The sequence below is a fragment of the Sparus aurata genome, chromosome 5, assembly GCF_900880675.1.
Source record: "Sparus aurata chromosome 5, fSpaAur1.1, whole genome shotgun sequence".
In the NCBI taxonomy this organism is placed as follows: domain Eukaryota; kingdom Metazoa; phylum Chordata; class Actinopteri; order Spariformes; family Sparidae; genus Sparus; species Sparus aurata.
In genome coordinates, this window is record NC_044191.1 from 3,617,149 (window position 1) to 3,634,251 (window position 17,103).

The 17,103-nt window shown below is 42.2% G+C and overlaps 1 protein-coding gene across 2 annotated transcripts in view; it reads right to left on the reverse strand.

The window, feature by feature from the left end:
* The window catches only part of mamdc2a (MAM domain containing 2a), a 61,554-nt gene extending 47,015 nt beyond the window's left edge, over nt 1-14,539 (reverse strand). Inside the window, exons 1-2 of one of the 2 annotated variants that reach the window (XM_030417997.1) lie at nt 14,329-14,539; nt 14,038-14,163 (exon numbers count right to left, since the gene is read on the reverse strand). In XM_030417997.1, the coding sequence (XP_030273857.1) occupies nt 14,038-14,163; nt 14,329-14,356 (154 nt within the window). In that variant the 5' untranslated portion in view covers nt 14,357-14,539. Of the gene's footprint in view, nt 1-14,037; nt 14,164-14,328 lie in introns of those variants that run through there. The other variant, XM_030417998.1, reaches the window with a different exon arrangement.
* Nucleotides 14,540-17,103: the final 2,564 nt, after the last annotated feature.

A 17,103-nucleotide genomic window follows, 5' to 3' on the forward strand; every position in this document is an offset into this window, starting at 1 on the left:
ATCACTCTTTGATGTGGCAGTCAATATTTCCAGAGATAACAATCAACATCTGGCATTTGCTTCTACTCGTCAAAATGTAAATTTACGATGTTTTTGTTTAAAAGCTGTTTGCATTCCAATTCTACAGCAGAAGTCAGTAATACCTGATTTCAAGTTCCTGGATGAGGGTTAAACTGGAATTTCATCTTTTCCAAAATAACATATTCTTAACCAGCAATAGAAGGTCTCAAATTAGGGATGCACCGATCCGACTTTTTCAGTCCTGATACCGATACCGATGCCTGGACTTTGTGTATCTGTCGATACCCAATACCGATCCGATACCATTGTTGAATTAATAATAAACTGTATACCGTCCACCTTATACCATGTGGAAGAGACTAAAGGCACCAGACTTTCCTAACTAAATCTTACTTTCCTAACTAAGACAAAATAATCAGACATATACCAAACATTGTAAACATGTGTAACATTAATAATACTAATAATAATAATAATAATAATAATACATTGAATTTACATAGCGCCTGGCAGGGTACCCAAAGACACTTAAAGTGGGACAAACAAAACAAAGAATAAATGAAGCGCCTGTCAGTCAGCACGGAGGGAACACTAGCACCGAAGTCAGTAGCACCTTCCGTGTACAAACTAGCGTCTGGAGGCTCCATGCACACAGCGGGGGCGATACAGGAGACCAAGAGATCCAATCCAAGCGATGAAGCCTGGGGTGAAGTGACAGCAGAGGTCCAGGTGCTCCTGTGCTGAACACCTGAAGACCCCGCCGGCGACAGCGAAGTAGCGACCATCCAACATCGCTGCGAGCCGGGGAGACTACAGCAGCAGAGGAGGAGACAAAGCAGCCTGGCGGTGAATAACCCTGAGGTTGTGGTGGAGGGACGACCAACGGAGCAACGATGGACAGCCAACGTAGTATTGACTACGTCGGTTTGAAAGTTAGTGTTGCTAGGCTAACAGCTGATTGGTGAGGCTAACAACTCATGGTGGGGCTAACAGCTAATCAGCGGAGAAATGTGACGTGAGTAAGTACGTCCTGCAAACAGGAATACAAAATAAAACATAGCAGCTGAACCTGAGAATAAACTAATAAAAAGTTGGTCAAACAACAACTAGTGCTCTTCCAGCATGCGACACACTGACGCTGATGAATGACGTAGGATGTGCTGCGACAGAGAAAAAAAAACTGGATCGGCCCGTGGATCTGTTAATTTTTCCGATCCCTGGTCCAGCTGTTTTGTCAATATCGGGGCCGATATCCGATCTTAATATCGGATTGGTGCATCCCTATCTCAAATGTGATGCTTTTCCCATTGTTCTCACATTAAACTAACCCAAATTACAAATTCTGGTTTAATATGTCTGAATGTTTGGTGGTTCTGGTTCTGGTATAGTTAGAAGAAAACTTTCTTAAGGAATGTATTCCACATTTACGCCTATCTATACATTTATATACCTCTGTCATATATTCTTGCATTAAGTATGAAGCTAGCACTATACGAAATATGGCTTCCGCATATGTCTGTGTGTGTGTTTGGTATATTCTAACAAGTAATTTTCTTTGCCTATTAAGTGATTTCGGTTATATCATTTTAAAACATGTCAACAAGGTCTGTGAGACCATGGTGGATTTCTGTGAACAGTGAATCGCATTCGTAAAACTTTAAAAATGATAGAGAATAGTTTAATTCAGTGATAAGTAATAAGTCCGTGAGATGGCTGGGATATCGCCAGAGGAAGTGACACTATTAGGCCGCCCTTCATATCCGCCTTCAGACTAAAAGAATAAAAGGGCAGACTCCATTCCATCTCACTCTCTTCTTCTTAACCCTCTCTTCTTTTTAACTTTTTGAAACTTTACGTTTCGTTTCTACCTTTTGATTTCCGTACTTTGCTACGTTTTTGCGACACACTCCGAGATTTGCAGCCTCCGCAGATTTGAACCACTCGTTGAATTTTTCCTCCAAGGGATAACTCGCGATCTTTCAGATATTCTCTCTCTGAGTATCTTTATTTTGAAAAGCTTTCACAAGAACAAAGCTATTTCTTTTTCTTTTATATATCGTTGAAGTATCGTTGCAGACTCAGAAGAAGCTACTTTTATTCTTGTATTTAGTAATGAAGGAAGATTCACCCAGCCAGCGTTTCATGCTCCAGTTATTTTTAAACGAGAAGTTAAGTCACTTCAGAACTGAAGCTGAAACACTACTATCTAAAGAAACTCTGATTAAGATACTGATCATTATTCAAAAGCCGGTGCCGTGGTTAACTGCTCAAGAAGCCGGGACAACACCTCCAGCTGAACAGAGAAACTACCATCCAGCCACGTCGGAAAACTCTGTTGGGCCTGTGAGTTTCGTCATCAGAGACGAGACGCAACATCATGCTCCAGCTGTTGGACCGCTGTTGCAAACCAGTAGACAAGCGGAGAAAGGATCAGAGGAACCCAAGTCTGTGGATCTCTTCAACTACAAACAAAGTAGGCTGAATCTTCTTTACACTGTTCGATTCACCATCCATCCATCCATCCATTTTCGTCCGCTTATCCGGGGCCGGGTCGCAGGACAGCTGCCTGAGCAGGGACACCCAGACTTCCCTCTCCCCGGACACTTCCTCCAGCTCTTCCGGGAGGATCCCAAGGCGTTCCCAGGCCAGCTGAGTGACATAATCACACCAGCGTGTCCTGGGTCTTCCTCGGGGTCTCCTCCCGGCAGGACATGCCAGGAACTCTTCCCGAGGGAGGCGTCCCAGAGGCATCCGAAACAGATGCCCGAGCCACCTCAGCTGGCTCCTCTTGATGTGGAGGAGCAGCGGCTCTACTCCGAGCTCCTCCCGGGTGACAGAGATCTTCACCCTATCTCTAAGGGAGCGCCCTGCCACCCTGCGGAGGAAACTCATTTCAGCCGCTTGTATCCGTAGATTGACTGGTAAATCGAGAGCTTCGCCTTTCGACTCAGCTCTCTCTTCACCACGACAGACCAATACAATGACCGCATTACTGCGGCCGCCGCACCGATCCGCCTGTCAATCTCACGCTCCATCCTTCCCTCACTCGTGAACAAGACCCCAAGATACTTAAACTCCTCCACTTGAGGCAGGAACTCTCCCCCAACCCGGAGGGAGCAAGCCACCTTTTTCCGGTCGAGAACCATGGCCTCGGATTTGGAGGTGCTGATTCTCATCCCAGCCGCTTCACACTCGGCTGCAAACCGCCCCAGGACATGCTGGAGGTCCTGGCTCGAAGGAGCCAACAAGACCACATCATCTGCGAAAAGCAGAGATGAAATCCAGTGGCTCCCGAACCAGATTCCATCCGGCCCGTGGCTGCGCCTAGAAATTCTGTCCATAAAAATAATGAACAGAACCGGTGACAAAGGGCAGCCCTGCCGGAGTCCAACATGCACCGGGAACAGGTCTGACTTACTGCCGGCAATGCGAACCAAGCTCCTGCTCCGGTCGTACAAGGACTGTACAGCCCTTAACAGAGGGCCTCCGAGCCCGTACTCCTGGAGCACCTCCCACAGAATGCCACGAGGGACACGGTCGAATGCTTTCTCCAAGTCCACAAAACACATGTGGACTGGTTTGGCAAACTCCCATGAGCCCTTGAGCACCCTGCGGAGGGTATAGAGCTGGTCCAGTGTTCCACGGCCAGGACGAAAACCTGAATCCTGAATCCGAGGTTCGACTATCGGCCGAATTCTCCTCTCCAGTACCCTGGAATAGACTTTCCCAGGGAGGCTGAGGAGTGTGATCCCCCGATAGTTGGAACACACCCTCCGGTACCCCTTTTTGAATAGGGGGACCACCACCCCGGTCTGCCAGTCCAGAGGCACTGTCCCCGACTGCCATGCGATGCTGCAGAGATGTGTCAGCCAAGACAGCCCCACAACATCCAGAGACTTGAGGTACTCAGGGTGGATCTCATCCACACCCGGTGCTTTGCCACTGAGGAGCTTCCGGACTACCTCAGTGACTTCGGCTTGGGTGATGAATGGGTCAACCTCTGAGTCCCCAGCCTCTGCTTCCTCTATGGAAGGCGTGTCAGTGGGATTGAGGAGATCCTCGAAGTATTCCTTCCACCGCCCAACGATGTCCCTAGTCGAGGTCAACAGCTCCCCACCTCCACTGTAAACAGTGTAGGTGGAGGACTGCTTCCCCCTCCTGAGGCGCCGGATGGTTTGCCAGAATTCCTTCGAGGCCAACCGGTAGTCCTCCTGCATGGCCTCCCCGAACTCTTCCCAAACCCGAGTTTTTGCTTCCGCGACTGCCCGTGCTGCCGCACGCTTGGCCTGCCGGTACCCGTCAGCTGCCTCAGGAGTCCCCCGGGCCAGCCAGGCTCGGTAGGACTCCTTCTTCAGCTTGACAGCATCCCTCACTTCCGGGGTCCACCACCGGGTTCGGGGATTGCCGCCACGATAGGCACCGGAGACCTTACGGCCACAGCTCCGGACAGCCGCGTCAACAATGGAAGTGGAGAACATGGTCCATTCGGACACAATGTCCCCAGCCTCCCTCGGGATCTGGTCAAAGCTCTCCCGGAGGTGGGAGTTAAAGATCTCCCTGACAGAGGGTTCCGCCAGACGTTCCCAGCAGACCCTCACAATACGTTTGGGTCTGCCAGGTCTGTTCAGCTTCCTCCCCTGCCAGCGGATCCGACTCACCACCAGGTGGTGATCAGTTGACAGCTCAGCCCCTCTCTTCACCCGACTGTCCGGCCTAGGGTGTCCAGGTGCCACGTGCACATATGGACACCCTTTTGCTTGAACATGGTGTTCGTTATGGAAAAACTGTGACTAGCACAGAAGTCCAGTAACAAAACACCACTCGGGTTCAGATCGGGGAGGCCATTCCTCCCAATCACACCCCTCCAGGTAACACTGTCGCTGCCCACGTGGGCGTTGAAGTCCCCCAGTAGAACGACGGAGTCCCCGGTTGGAGCACTCTCAAGTACCCCTCCCAGGGACTCCAAGAAGACCGGGTACTCTGCACCGCTGTTCGGCCCATAAGCCGAGACAACGGTGAGAGTCCTATCCCTGACCCGAAGGCGCAGGGAAGCGACACCCTCGTTCACTGGGGAAAACTCCAACACATGGCGGCTGAGCTGAGGAGCTACAAGCAAGCCCACACCAGTTGCCGCCTCTCATCACGGGCAACTCCAGAGTAGAAGAGAGTCCAGCCTCTCTCAAGGAGTTGGGTTCCAGAGCCCAGACTGTGCGTGGAGGCGAGCCCGACTATTTCTAGCCGGTACCGCTCAACCTCCCGCACCAGCTCAGGCTCTTTCCCCCCCAGCAAAGTGACATTCCATGTCCCCATGGCTAGAGTCACCATCCGGGGATTTGGTCGCTGGAGCCCCGGATGGTTTATGTGTTTGATTCACACATAAATTAAATCAGAGTTGGTGTTTGTAAAGCTTCTATTCCCGTCTTATAAGCTCAAAGAGAATTTCGGATAGGGCTCCGTTAGTGTAAAGTTTACTCCCATAATCTGTTAGACTAACTACCCAGCTAGCAGGCAATGTTCCCACAACATTGGCTAACATTCCCTACAAGTTCTTATTATGTTTTTAAAAAAGTGTTTTTTTCTAATGTTCAGGGAACATTTTAAGGGTGTTTATCATTTCAAATAATGTTCCTATAACGTTAAATAATAAGAAAGGAAGAATTTGTGATGTTGTTGAAGTACTGGATTATTGAATGTTCTTCCATAAAACACTCCCATAATGTTACAAAATAGCAAAGGAAGAACATTCTTAAGGCAACATTTAGAAAATGTTTTTGGCATGTTTTTAAGGCCTCTGATTACAGAACAGTAATCGCCTTCTATAAAACATTACGAGAATGTTACACGAAAAACAAATGAAGAACATTCCGAAAGCAACAGTTTGAAAATGTTTTCAGGATGTTATTAGGGACTCAGATTATATCACGTTTGTCATAAAACATTTCAACAATGTTATATGATAACAAAGGAAAAACATTCTTTAAGCAACACTTGGAAAATGTTTTCGGGATGTTCTGAAGGCCTCAGTTCACAAAACATTCTTCATAGAACATTCCTGTAATGTGATATGTTAACAAAGGTAAGCGAATTTCGCCTCTCATTATTCCTGTGATGTTGTTCAGTTAACAGATTATAGAATGTTCTTCTTTAAAACATTCCCACAATGTTAGATGATAACAAGGAAATATATTCTCAAAGCAACACTTTTCAGAGTTTGGCATGTCTTTGAGGCCTCCAATAACTGAAAGTTTTTTAATAAAACATTCCCACAATGTTACACGATATCAACGGAAGAACATTGTCAAAGCAACATGCAGAAAATGTTTTCAGGATGTTATTAAAGTCTCAGATTTCAGCACGTTTTTTTATAAAACGTTCCCACGATGTTATGTGATAACGAAGGAAAAACATTATCAAAGCTACAAAAAATGCTTTGATACCTCAGATAACAGAAAAGAACATTCTAAAATGTTCCTGAAATGTGATATGTTAACAAAGGAAGGATATTTTAGTTGTAACATTCTTGGGATTTTTTGGGGATGTTGTTAAGGCCTCAGATTACATTATCTTTTTTATAAAATGTTTCTGTATTGTGATATGTTCACAAAGGAATAATATTCTCATTGCAACATCCTGAGGATGTTTGGGGGACATTGTTTTATAAATAATTACCACAACATTACATGTTCACAAAGGAATAACATTATCATGTTCAGAAAATCTATTCAGGATGTTTTTCAGGCTTCAGATTACAGAATGTTTTTTTTAATAAAACTTTTCTGTAATTGATATGTTTACAAAGAAAGAACATTCTCAAAGCAACATTTGGAAAATGTTTTGGGGATGTTTTTAAGGCCTCAGATAACAGAACTTTTTTTTTTAATGTCATAAACCCATGCCAGCTCCAGGGAAGCAGGCTAAGTTACCTCAGAAAGCCAATGCAAGCCAAGACACGACCAAACACACCACAATGACGTCGCTAATCCATCCGGACTCCCAGCCGTCCCAGGGCTGATAAATTTGCTAGGTTGCCATTTGCAAATGACTTTATCAGCTGCAAAGCAACTAATGCCAGATCCATGCTGTCTGGCCACTGGCTGCTCGCTCCTGTGCAAGGTCGCTGTCTGCAGTTGCCCTAATGGCCATCAGTGTCATTCTGATTCTTACACATAGGCCTAGTAGGCTTACCTTATCACAAGCAATCACAATCAATGATTCAATGATATTTAGTTAAAGTCAAAAAAATTATTTTATAGCCCAATATTACTGTTTTACAGTACGTTTTACATTATTGTTGTTGCCAAAAAGTTAAGTTTAAAGTTTAGGTTTAAAGTGCACATGACTGGGGCATTTGCCAGTTTTTGTTGATTTTTTTGTCTTTTTGGTTCTAGCAGAATGTCTACTGGGGAAAGTGCAATTGAAAAAACGTAACTGTAACCCTTGTTTTAACTAAAAGAATATAAATGAATAACTCTGTTGAAAGACTTTTGAATATTGATGTTATCAAAATTTTACATGTGTTAATAGTCCAACTAAAATAGTTAAGGAAATTATCAGTGATCCTAGTAAGGACATTTTTGTCTTAAAGGAGAACTTCGGTCGATTTAAACATGCAGCTTCATTGCTCATGCTACCCTTGACTTGCCAGTACTGAAGACGCGAAAACATTTGGTCCAACCATTACAGAGCTCAGTGAACGGAGACTTAGCATTGAACGCTAACAGCATGGGGTCAGCACTTTACACTGTGTTTTAAGCGTCTTAACATGCTCCACATCTCACACCAAAAGTTATGCAACATCAGCAGACACCTTAGCACACAGCACTGTAGTGTGTATGACTCAAACTGAATAAAAAAGTTGTTAAAACAGTGTGTTTGTGCAAGCAGCTACTTACCTGTTTGTTGACATCCGCGTCTTCCGGTAGCTAGACCAAACTAGTATATCCACCAAGTGTGCACTTAACAGGCTTAACCCTTTAGGCGCCGGGTTTTATTTTAAAAAATACTAGATTTTGTCATCTAAATTTCAGAAGGCTCTGGCTTGAATGTAGTTTGAGATAGAGACAAAGTGTAAATGAGACAAATATTGAGAATGACCTAAAGTTTATGAAGGGAGTAATTTTTCCCATCTAATTTGCATATTATGACGTCATATGGTGGCGGCCATATTGGATTATGTAATTTCCATGAAATACCTGGTATTTTGAAAGAGAGTTGAACTTATTTCATCAGATTCATCCCCTCCATCCATTTGTTATGTTGTCCACACATCAAATGAACAGGGAAAAAGTAAATTGTAAGCCAACAGTCGTAAACTAGAACTATTAGTACACCACAAAACTCATGTAAACAGTATGCGTTTTTTTTACCCACCATCCCCCCCATTGGAGGACACTTTTTTTCTTCCTTTTTTCTTGTTTTCTCTTCTCTTCTTCTTTATTATTATTATATTATTATTATTATTATTATTATTATATGATAATAATAACAGTAGGCGTCTTTTAGCTGCAGAGGCCTTATCTGTGCCCATCTATCCAGATAAAAGTTTGTAATATTTGTAGAGTGTGGAGCCTCTCATTGCAAGGCATAGAGACAATAAGAACTAATATATATATATATATATATATATATATATATATATACATATATATGTATTTACTTCATACCATTCATGAAACCGTGAACTTGGAATTAGTTCATGTCAGCCTAAATACTGATAAGCATTGTCTCCATTGTTATAAGATACCAGAAATCATCAGTCAGAAAGAGGGACAAAAAAACTATAGACCTTGAATCATTGCTTAGCTTTCTGTCACCACGATATCCAATTTGCTCATCAAAGGGCTTTATCCATATACTTAATCTCTCAAGTAAGCCCAGCCACCATTACCATTATCATCATCATCATTTCCAGCCCTGTTCTGCCTTCCCCTGTTGCCCCTACGACACCCATCAGCCTTTCTACGAACACTTTGCCCACGTCTCCCCCTGCTATCTCCTCTAGTGTTGTGAGAAGAGTTGGACTCGTGTGTGTTTTGTGCTTCGTGAACACTGCTGCGGCGCATAGCTGCACCGCTGCCGCGGATGGAGGCTAAGTGACCGTCGCGGTGGAAAGAGTGAACACTAACGCTGACACCCAGCGCTATTCTCACCACCAACACTACTTCTACCACGTCCATTCGCTTCCCTATTGATACTACGAGTTCATGTATCATTTCCATTCCCACCTATTGGGCAAAGGATCGTGTGTTAGTGCTTGTGCGTTTTCCTCGCTCTGCGCGGCACCGCCATTGCTATGCAAAGACGCACCGCGACTAGCAAGCTCACTAATCAACCGACCGTCATCTCCCAAAGCTAGATTTTCCACTTCAGAAACAGAATCACCGAATAGGAGCTCAATAACTTCCCTAAGTGTCAACTTTTTGCATGCCATTGTCGTTTATTTCGTCTCAATAACGTCTGAATCCAGCAATACCCCTTGAGCAAAATGGCTTCCTGGCGCACTGTCTCCGCCCTCTCACCCCACAGTTTGCATGGGACTTCCTCGAACATTTTGCATTGAAGCAAGACGTTTTTATGAGCTAAGGTCTAAGTATAGGATGTCTGCCAACTAGTCGTGGGGAGTATGAACGACATGTAACACTCTATTTGGAGAAAACAGCTGTTTTGTTCAGTACCGCGGTGTGTCGCAAATTTGCGACTCTGGCGCCTAAAGGGTTAATAGGCTATTGTAAGGCTCATGGCTCATGACAGGCTGTAACATGGACATGTACATTATGAACAGAAACACGAAAATGCTGGAATACGTTTCCGTCTCCGCCAGTGAGGGAGTAAGTGCACGCTCGACGGATTGACTAGTTTGGTCTAGCTACCGGAAGACGCGGATGTCAACAAACAGGTATGTAGCTGCTTGCACAAACACACTGTTTTAACTACTTTTTTTATTCATTTTGAGTCATACACGCTACAGTGCTGTGTGCTAAGGTGTCTGCTGATGTTGCATTACTTTTGGTGTGAGATGTGGAGCATGTTAAGATGCTTAAAACAAAGTGTAAAGTTCTGACCCCATGCTGTTAGCGTTCAATGCTAAGTCTCCGTTCACGGAGCTCTGTAATGGTTGGACCAAATGTTTTCGCGTCTTCGGTACTGGCAAGTCAAGGGTAGCTTGAGCAATGAAGCTGCATGTTTAAATCGACCGAAGTTCTCCTTTAAGATGAAGTAGGAATGTTGTCATAATGTTTTAATGTTTAAATATTTTAATGAAAAGTTACTGCAAAACATTTATAGATTTTTTTCAACTCTAAAATAGTATCTTTCCAGGAACATTAAAAAACTTTCATCTAAAAATGTTTTAAGAACATTTGGGCATAATGTTCTAACAGGGCTTTTAGTAAACATTTTAAGGCTATCACTAAACATATTTGCAATTTTTTAGAGAACGTTATCCTCGAACACTCTGGGAACTTAACGAAAACTTCCCACTGAGAACGTTTTCACGAACATTAGGGCATAACGTTCAAGTAATGTTGTCACCGAACATTTTAAGGAGGTTATCACAAAACATTTTTGGAGTGTTTTTAGAGAACGTACGCCTCGAACATTCAGAAACATTTAGAACAAGATGTTTGGAGTGGCTGTAGCTCAGTGGGTAGAGCAGGTTGTCTAGTGATCAGAAGGTTAGTGGTTTGAATCCAGGTTCGGTTGAGTTGCGTGTTGAAGTGGCCTTGAGGAAAATATTGAACCACAGATTGCTCCTGATGTGCAGTTGGCACCTTGCATGGCAGCCTCTGTCATCAGTGTGTGAGTGGGTGAAGTACTGGAAAAAATAAACATAAACATTTTAAGGCAATCACTAAACATATTTGTAATGTTTTTAGAGAACGTTATCCTCGAACACTCTGGGAACTTAACGAAAACTTCCCACTGAGAACGTTTTCACGAACATTAGGGCCTGACGTTCAAGCAATGTTGTCACTGAACATTTTAAGGAGGTTATCACAAAACATTTTTGGAATGTTTTTAGAGAACGTTATCCTCAAACATTCGGGGAACTTAACGAAAACTTCCCACTGAAAACATTACGAGAATATTCTCAGTAACATTCTCAGAACATTTTTGGAACAATAAATTGCTAGCTGGGTACCTGTTCGCAAATTCACCATCGTCCAAAATTCACCTAATCTCAATAATTTAAACCTTACAGTCTCCATATTTTCTGTTATTTGTTGTCATCTGTTTGAAATATTATTTCATTATTTATTTACTCTGCATTATTTAGTTGATAACATATATAACCGTATGTCCTTGTCTGTACAAGTTAAATTTGATGTGGAAAATCGATGGAACCGTGTAAAGAAATCACTACTTCAGAATATGAGATTTAGAATGTGAGAGTGAATATAGATTTTGAAATTAAATAAATTGAATAAATTAATTTGAACGGTCTAAGTTAAACTTGTGCAGTTAGATGTTTGGAATAATTCCCTCCGGCCTATTCCAATAAATGAAACAACGGAGGTGGTGCCCTAATTACGAGTGTATGATTAATCACCAGTGATTAATTATCTTTATTATTAAGTAGTGTATCTCCTATAGAGGAGAGGGCAGAGGGAAGTTTCTGAGTTGTCTAGATTAATTTAATGAACACATGATGATAAGAGCACAGTATATATGTAAATGTGTATAAATGTGTGTTTACATACAGTATATACGTTAAATCCTGTCAATGTTCCATTTTTAATAGATTTATGCACATGAAAGCCACACAGAAAGTTCTGCCTTTAGCACAAAAAATTGGATAATAAAGTTGTTTTGAATTTGAGTATATTATGTTGTATTAATGTAATGTATTAATGTATGTATGTATGTATTAATAAGTGCAGGGGTGCGTAAGAATAGCAAAAAATTATTAATTCATTTCCACTTGAGATGAATTCCCTAAGCCAACACGTGTGTCATCATAGCTGCTGCTAGTCCACTGACTCACTGTGCTCATTGATAGTGATAGTCTGCCATCATTAGTCATTATGTCATTAAGATTAATCAGGTCCTCAGTTAATGTACCATGTGGTTAGTGAAAACAGTATGAATAAAAGAAAGGATAGAAAATTCATCTATATCAAAAGAGGGTCTCTCACACAAGTTTAAGAAATTTTAAAAAAAAAACAACAGCAGAAGACTGTTTAACTGAAGTGAAGCTAGCCTTAAATACACCAACAAGGCTATCCTCGCCCACTTATCCTCAAATGTTTATTTTATTTAATATATACAAATATATAGAATAAGTTTATATTTCGTTTTATTTTTTATTATAATTTGTGTTGATTTCTTTTTTTAAACAACCCCTCTGATGTTCCTACATACACCTGCAGTGGGCTGTGTCAAAATTGTAAATCAATAAATAAATCATGTACTAACTGCCAAGCATTGTAATTCTGTCTCATTTAATTTACCAGCTTAGAACTTCCTGAAACTATCTTAAGTCTATGTGAAGCACGTGACGATTCAGATTTTAACTTCAATTGCTGTAATTCTTTCAATCAAGGCACGCAGGGGTTACTGTGGCTCAGGGGTAGAGCCAGCATCTCATTATCAGAAGGTTGCTGGTTTGATTATACATCCAAGTGTCCTTGGGCAAGATACTGAACCCCAAACTGCTCCTCAAGGTCGGCACCTTGCATGGCAGCCACCACCACCATCAGTGTATGAATGTATGAATTACTGTATGTTGCTTTGGATAAAAGCGTCTGCTAAATGCCTTAACTGTCAGTGAGTGTGGGTTGACCTGAAATGAGCCTAGTTAGTTGAACAAGCCCACCTAGCTGGAAGCTACCAAGCTAGATAAGGCTAACTGTGTTCACACATAAAGAAAAGCGAATTTCGCCTCTCATTATTCCCGTCAGTTTGACCGTTGGATAATTTGTGTGTGTTCATGTTAGTCATGTGAATTTGATGGCAGGTTTATCAACCCAAACAGACAGAAAACATGTATGTACATTTGACAACGGTGTGTGTGTCTGTGTTTGTGTTCAGTTTTGTCTCTAACTGCAGTGAGTTCTCACCAGATCCTCTCTTTTTCCCATCTCTTCTGTATGATCATAGAATAAAGAAGACTTCCTCTCCATTCAGCAGTCAATCACGAGCAGTAACTTGAATTTAACTTAGGCATGTTCTTGGTTCGCTATGGCAGGAGAGAGTAAGGATGAATCCACTTTTTAATCCCAAGAGTTTGAAAAACAAACTTTGTGCCCTCCTCAACTCTCGGCAGAAGTCTCTAGTGATGCCCTTAAGGCCCCACACCAGGGAAGATCCAGGTAATGTCAGACCTGAGAAGTTGAGCTTTTTTGGCTTAATGCGTCACTGAGCAGATTTCATAGGAATTAATGTGGCTCCACCATCGTCTACTCGTGCTGTAAAGTTGGGCATTTTAACACAGGGTCTGATAGGGTTGACTTAATTTTGAAGCCAGCATCAACTGGCCATTTTAAGATCTGCAGTTTTTGTTACATCTGTGTTGGCTCAATTTTTCGGCTTCTTGACTTGGCCTAGCCAAGTTTGATTTTCCAAATCAGTAAGAATACATTTAACATTGTTTTGAAATATCAATATATTTCTTAATGTCTTACGTTTTACTTTTGAGAGGTCATGGAATATCTGTAGCCAGGTTCAACACCAGACCTGCACGGTATGGTAAAATGTTTTGATTATTTTATGATTGCAATTATCAGTGCAAATGATCACTGCTGCGTGATTATTCCCATTTCACTGGCAAAACTACTAAAATTGTGATGATGTGACATTTGTTTTATTACAGCTGGGCACTACAGCAGACTTACACTTAAGTATAATGCTGAGTTTGTCACACATTTATGCTTTATCAAAAAAAAAGTGCAGCTCCTGGATGTTGCACTTGGCCATATTGCGATTTCGATTTGGCCTACATTACAATTAATTTGTGCAGAACTTACACAGTCACTCACAGGCATCAGACCTCCCACAATAGGTTGATTTACACTGTACCTTCTTCATTCACGCTCCAGCTGCCATAGTCCAGGTCTGATGTGTAGCCACAGGTGCCCAGTTCAAAGTTACAGGACCCGGGCAGCAGCTGCTCCTGCGCACTGACGAATCCGCACAGCACTAGAACTGCGAGAAGAAAAGAGCAGCGTTCATACTCTGAATGTGTTAAGATTGTCGTTACCCAAACTAAACACAACTAACAAGAAGAACACCAAAGTGAGAAGAACTCATCTGTGGCACACAAAGAAACTGTTGTAGAAAGCATTCAGCTTCCAGGGGGAAAGACTTTACCGTGAAGAGAGAGGCAGGCGGCGCTCATCGTCTCCGCCGCTGCAGACAGTCTGAAGGATTGTCCTCTGTAGAATCCTGATTGTCTCCCTTCCGAAAGAACTACAGCACCAACTGCTCATAGAAATTGTCACCGTCACTGGTAGTCCTCCACACAGTGTATGGATGTGAACAGCATAGACGGAGGGTTTATCCGGGTGGATGAATGGATGTCCCGGGGGCGGGGGGGGGGGGGGAGGCAGGTCGCAGCGCCTCTCCGCCTACCTCTGCTGCCGTGCCTTGACACGAGGCAGCCAGCCCACCCCCAACACACACACACACACACACACATACACACACACACACACGCACACAGTAATTTAAAGGCAAAACAAAAACTAAAACACAAAAGTTAAAACACTGCACAGTTGGTGTCAATTGTTTGTAAGTGTGTGACACAGAGCGACACCTGTCACATTACACAGAGCCTTGTGACCACTGTTAATGAGCAACTACAACTATTTCAAGGTCTCAAGAAACTATTATTGTCTATCACATTGTGACAGAAAATTACCTTCCAATCAATAAATGCATGTGTGCAGAGCTGAATTTAAAGAGAAGCGTCTATTTTGCCATATTGCAGGGTGGGAACGGTCCTCAGTGATGCAAAATTAGATGTTTATTTATACATCTGACAAGAGAAGAATTAAAGTAAATCCATAATATTTCTGCCCCAATGGGTCTCTCTTTCAAAATAAAACATGATGTCTGCTGATTGATCTGCAGAGGTCGCCTCAGCTAATGAACTGTAATGTTGACTGCGACTGGAAGGGGAAATTAAACCTGTTATCACGAGTATCACAAGTTTCATATAGACATGACGACTGGACAGATACAGTACCTCAGGGCCATATAATAAAAAGGGTTAAGTCGATGAACATGAGTCACATCCACCAATATTGCAAAACATCAGCAGTGTCACAGCACTATACAAATCACCAGAACGCGGACTGTGTTCACGTGGGTTCACACTCCACTACATCCCTATGTATTCCCTTTATTTCCTGTCTGAAAAACAAAGTGATTTTTCCAGGGGATGAAACATCTAATCTGAAATATATTTGGGCCCTGCAGGATATACCAAGAGCTCAGAACTCCTCAGCTGCCTTGTGTGGAAACATATTACACATCTGGTCATGGTTATATTCAAAAACATCAGATCCCAATGCAAATACAGCAAGTCTGCTTCTGCTCACTAAACAAAGTATGTGTTGCTTTGAGAAAGTGAAGAGGCTATACCTCTATTCTAAACAGTCTTTAATAGTTCTTCTTTAAGTTTAACCTCAAAGGTGTTATGTCTTTGTCCCAACAAAAGATGGGTAAGGAAACAAATATTTTTGATGGTGAGCAGGGACATGTTCATATTGAGGGGCTACTGCTTGTATTTATGCAGCCAAGATAGCACAAAATAAAACAATTATTGTGTTAATTTCCTCTAGAGGAGCAGCTCAACCAACAAGGGGAAATGGGCTGATGCTAAGGCAACTTTAACTTATTCTTGTACACATCCTTGATGGTGAAGTCTCAGGTCAGGTATTTGATTATGAGCCAGGGAAACATAATTAGGTGTTGAATAGTTGTCTCTCTACTAGAAAGACACAGACACACATATCTGAAGGAGGAAGGCTGGAGCTAAACTTGGTAAGGAAGGGCCGACAGGAACTAGGATTAGATTGCTCGGTACTGAACCTGGTAAAAACACGAAACACTCACACATTGTTGTCTATGACACAGGTAGTCTTTGAACCAATTACAGGGATTACAATCAAAACCAATATCACTTAACCTCTGTATGAGCAAAGCACGGTCAACAGTGTCAAAAGTTTTTGTGAGATCCACAAAGAGGGCAGCACAGTATTTCCCTTCATCAGCAGATATATCATTAGTAACTGTTGTAACTGTAGTAACTGTTATCGTTAGTAACTTGCTGTTGAGTCCAAGACAAATTTCCCTGAACGGGACAATAAAGTATATCGTATCGTATCTTAACTGATAGCAGCGGTGATAGCAGTAACAGTACTACGCTTAGCTCTAAAACCAAACTGCTGAGGACTCAACACAGGATATACTGAGAGGAATGATATGAGCTGATTGACTCATGATTCCAGGACTTTAGCAAGACAAGGCGGTTTAAAAATGGTCGATAGTTGTTAGGATCAGCTTTATCACCGCCTTTATGAAGTGGGACAACATGTGCAGCTTTCCAGATATTAGGGAAAACCCCAGAAGAAATGGACATATTAAAAAGATAAGTAAGTTCATCAGAAATACATGGAGCACAGATCTTTAAAAAAATATATGGGTCTGATTTATCCTCCCCAGTTGCTTTCCTTATATCTACACATTCAAGAATAGAATAGAAAATTCCTTTATTGTCACTACACACATGTACCATGAAATTGTGAAGTGTAAACACAGAGGTATGGTTTGACAAAAAAGCCGCACAAATAACTGACAGTTTGACTATTTGGCAATTATAAAATGTTATATTAGAAGGTATAGAAATAGAAGATTTGTTTTTTTTATTTACTTTTACTGCTTTTCAAAATGTGGATGTGTGGCAGGGCGAAGGGTCTTAATATCAATCTTACACGTTGCTCAACAACGCCACCTCGGGAATTGCACCCAATTATGAAGAATGATCAAAAACACAGGTTCGTTTCACTCAACAGGCCAGACACGTGGTTCCCAGTTACAAAAATACTTAAAAATAAAATATATATTCTCACAAAATTGGCA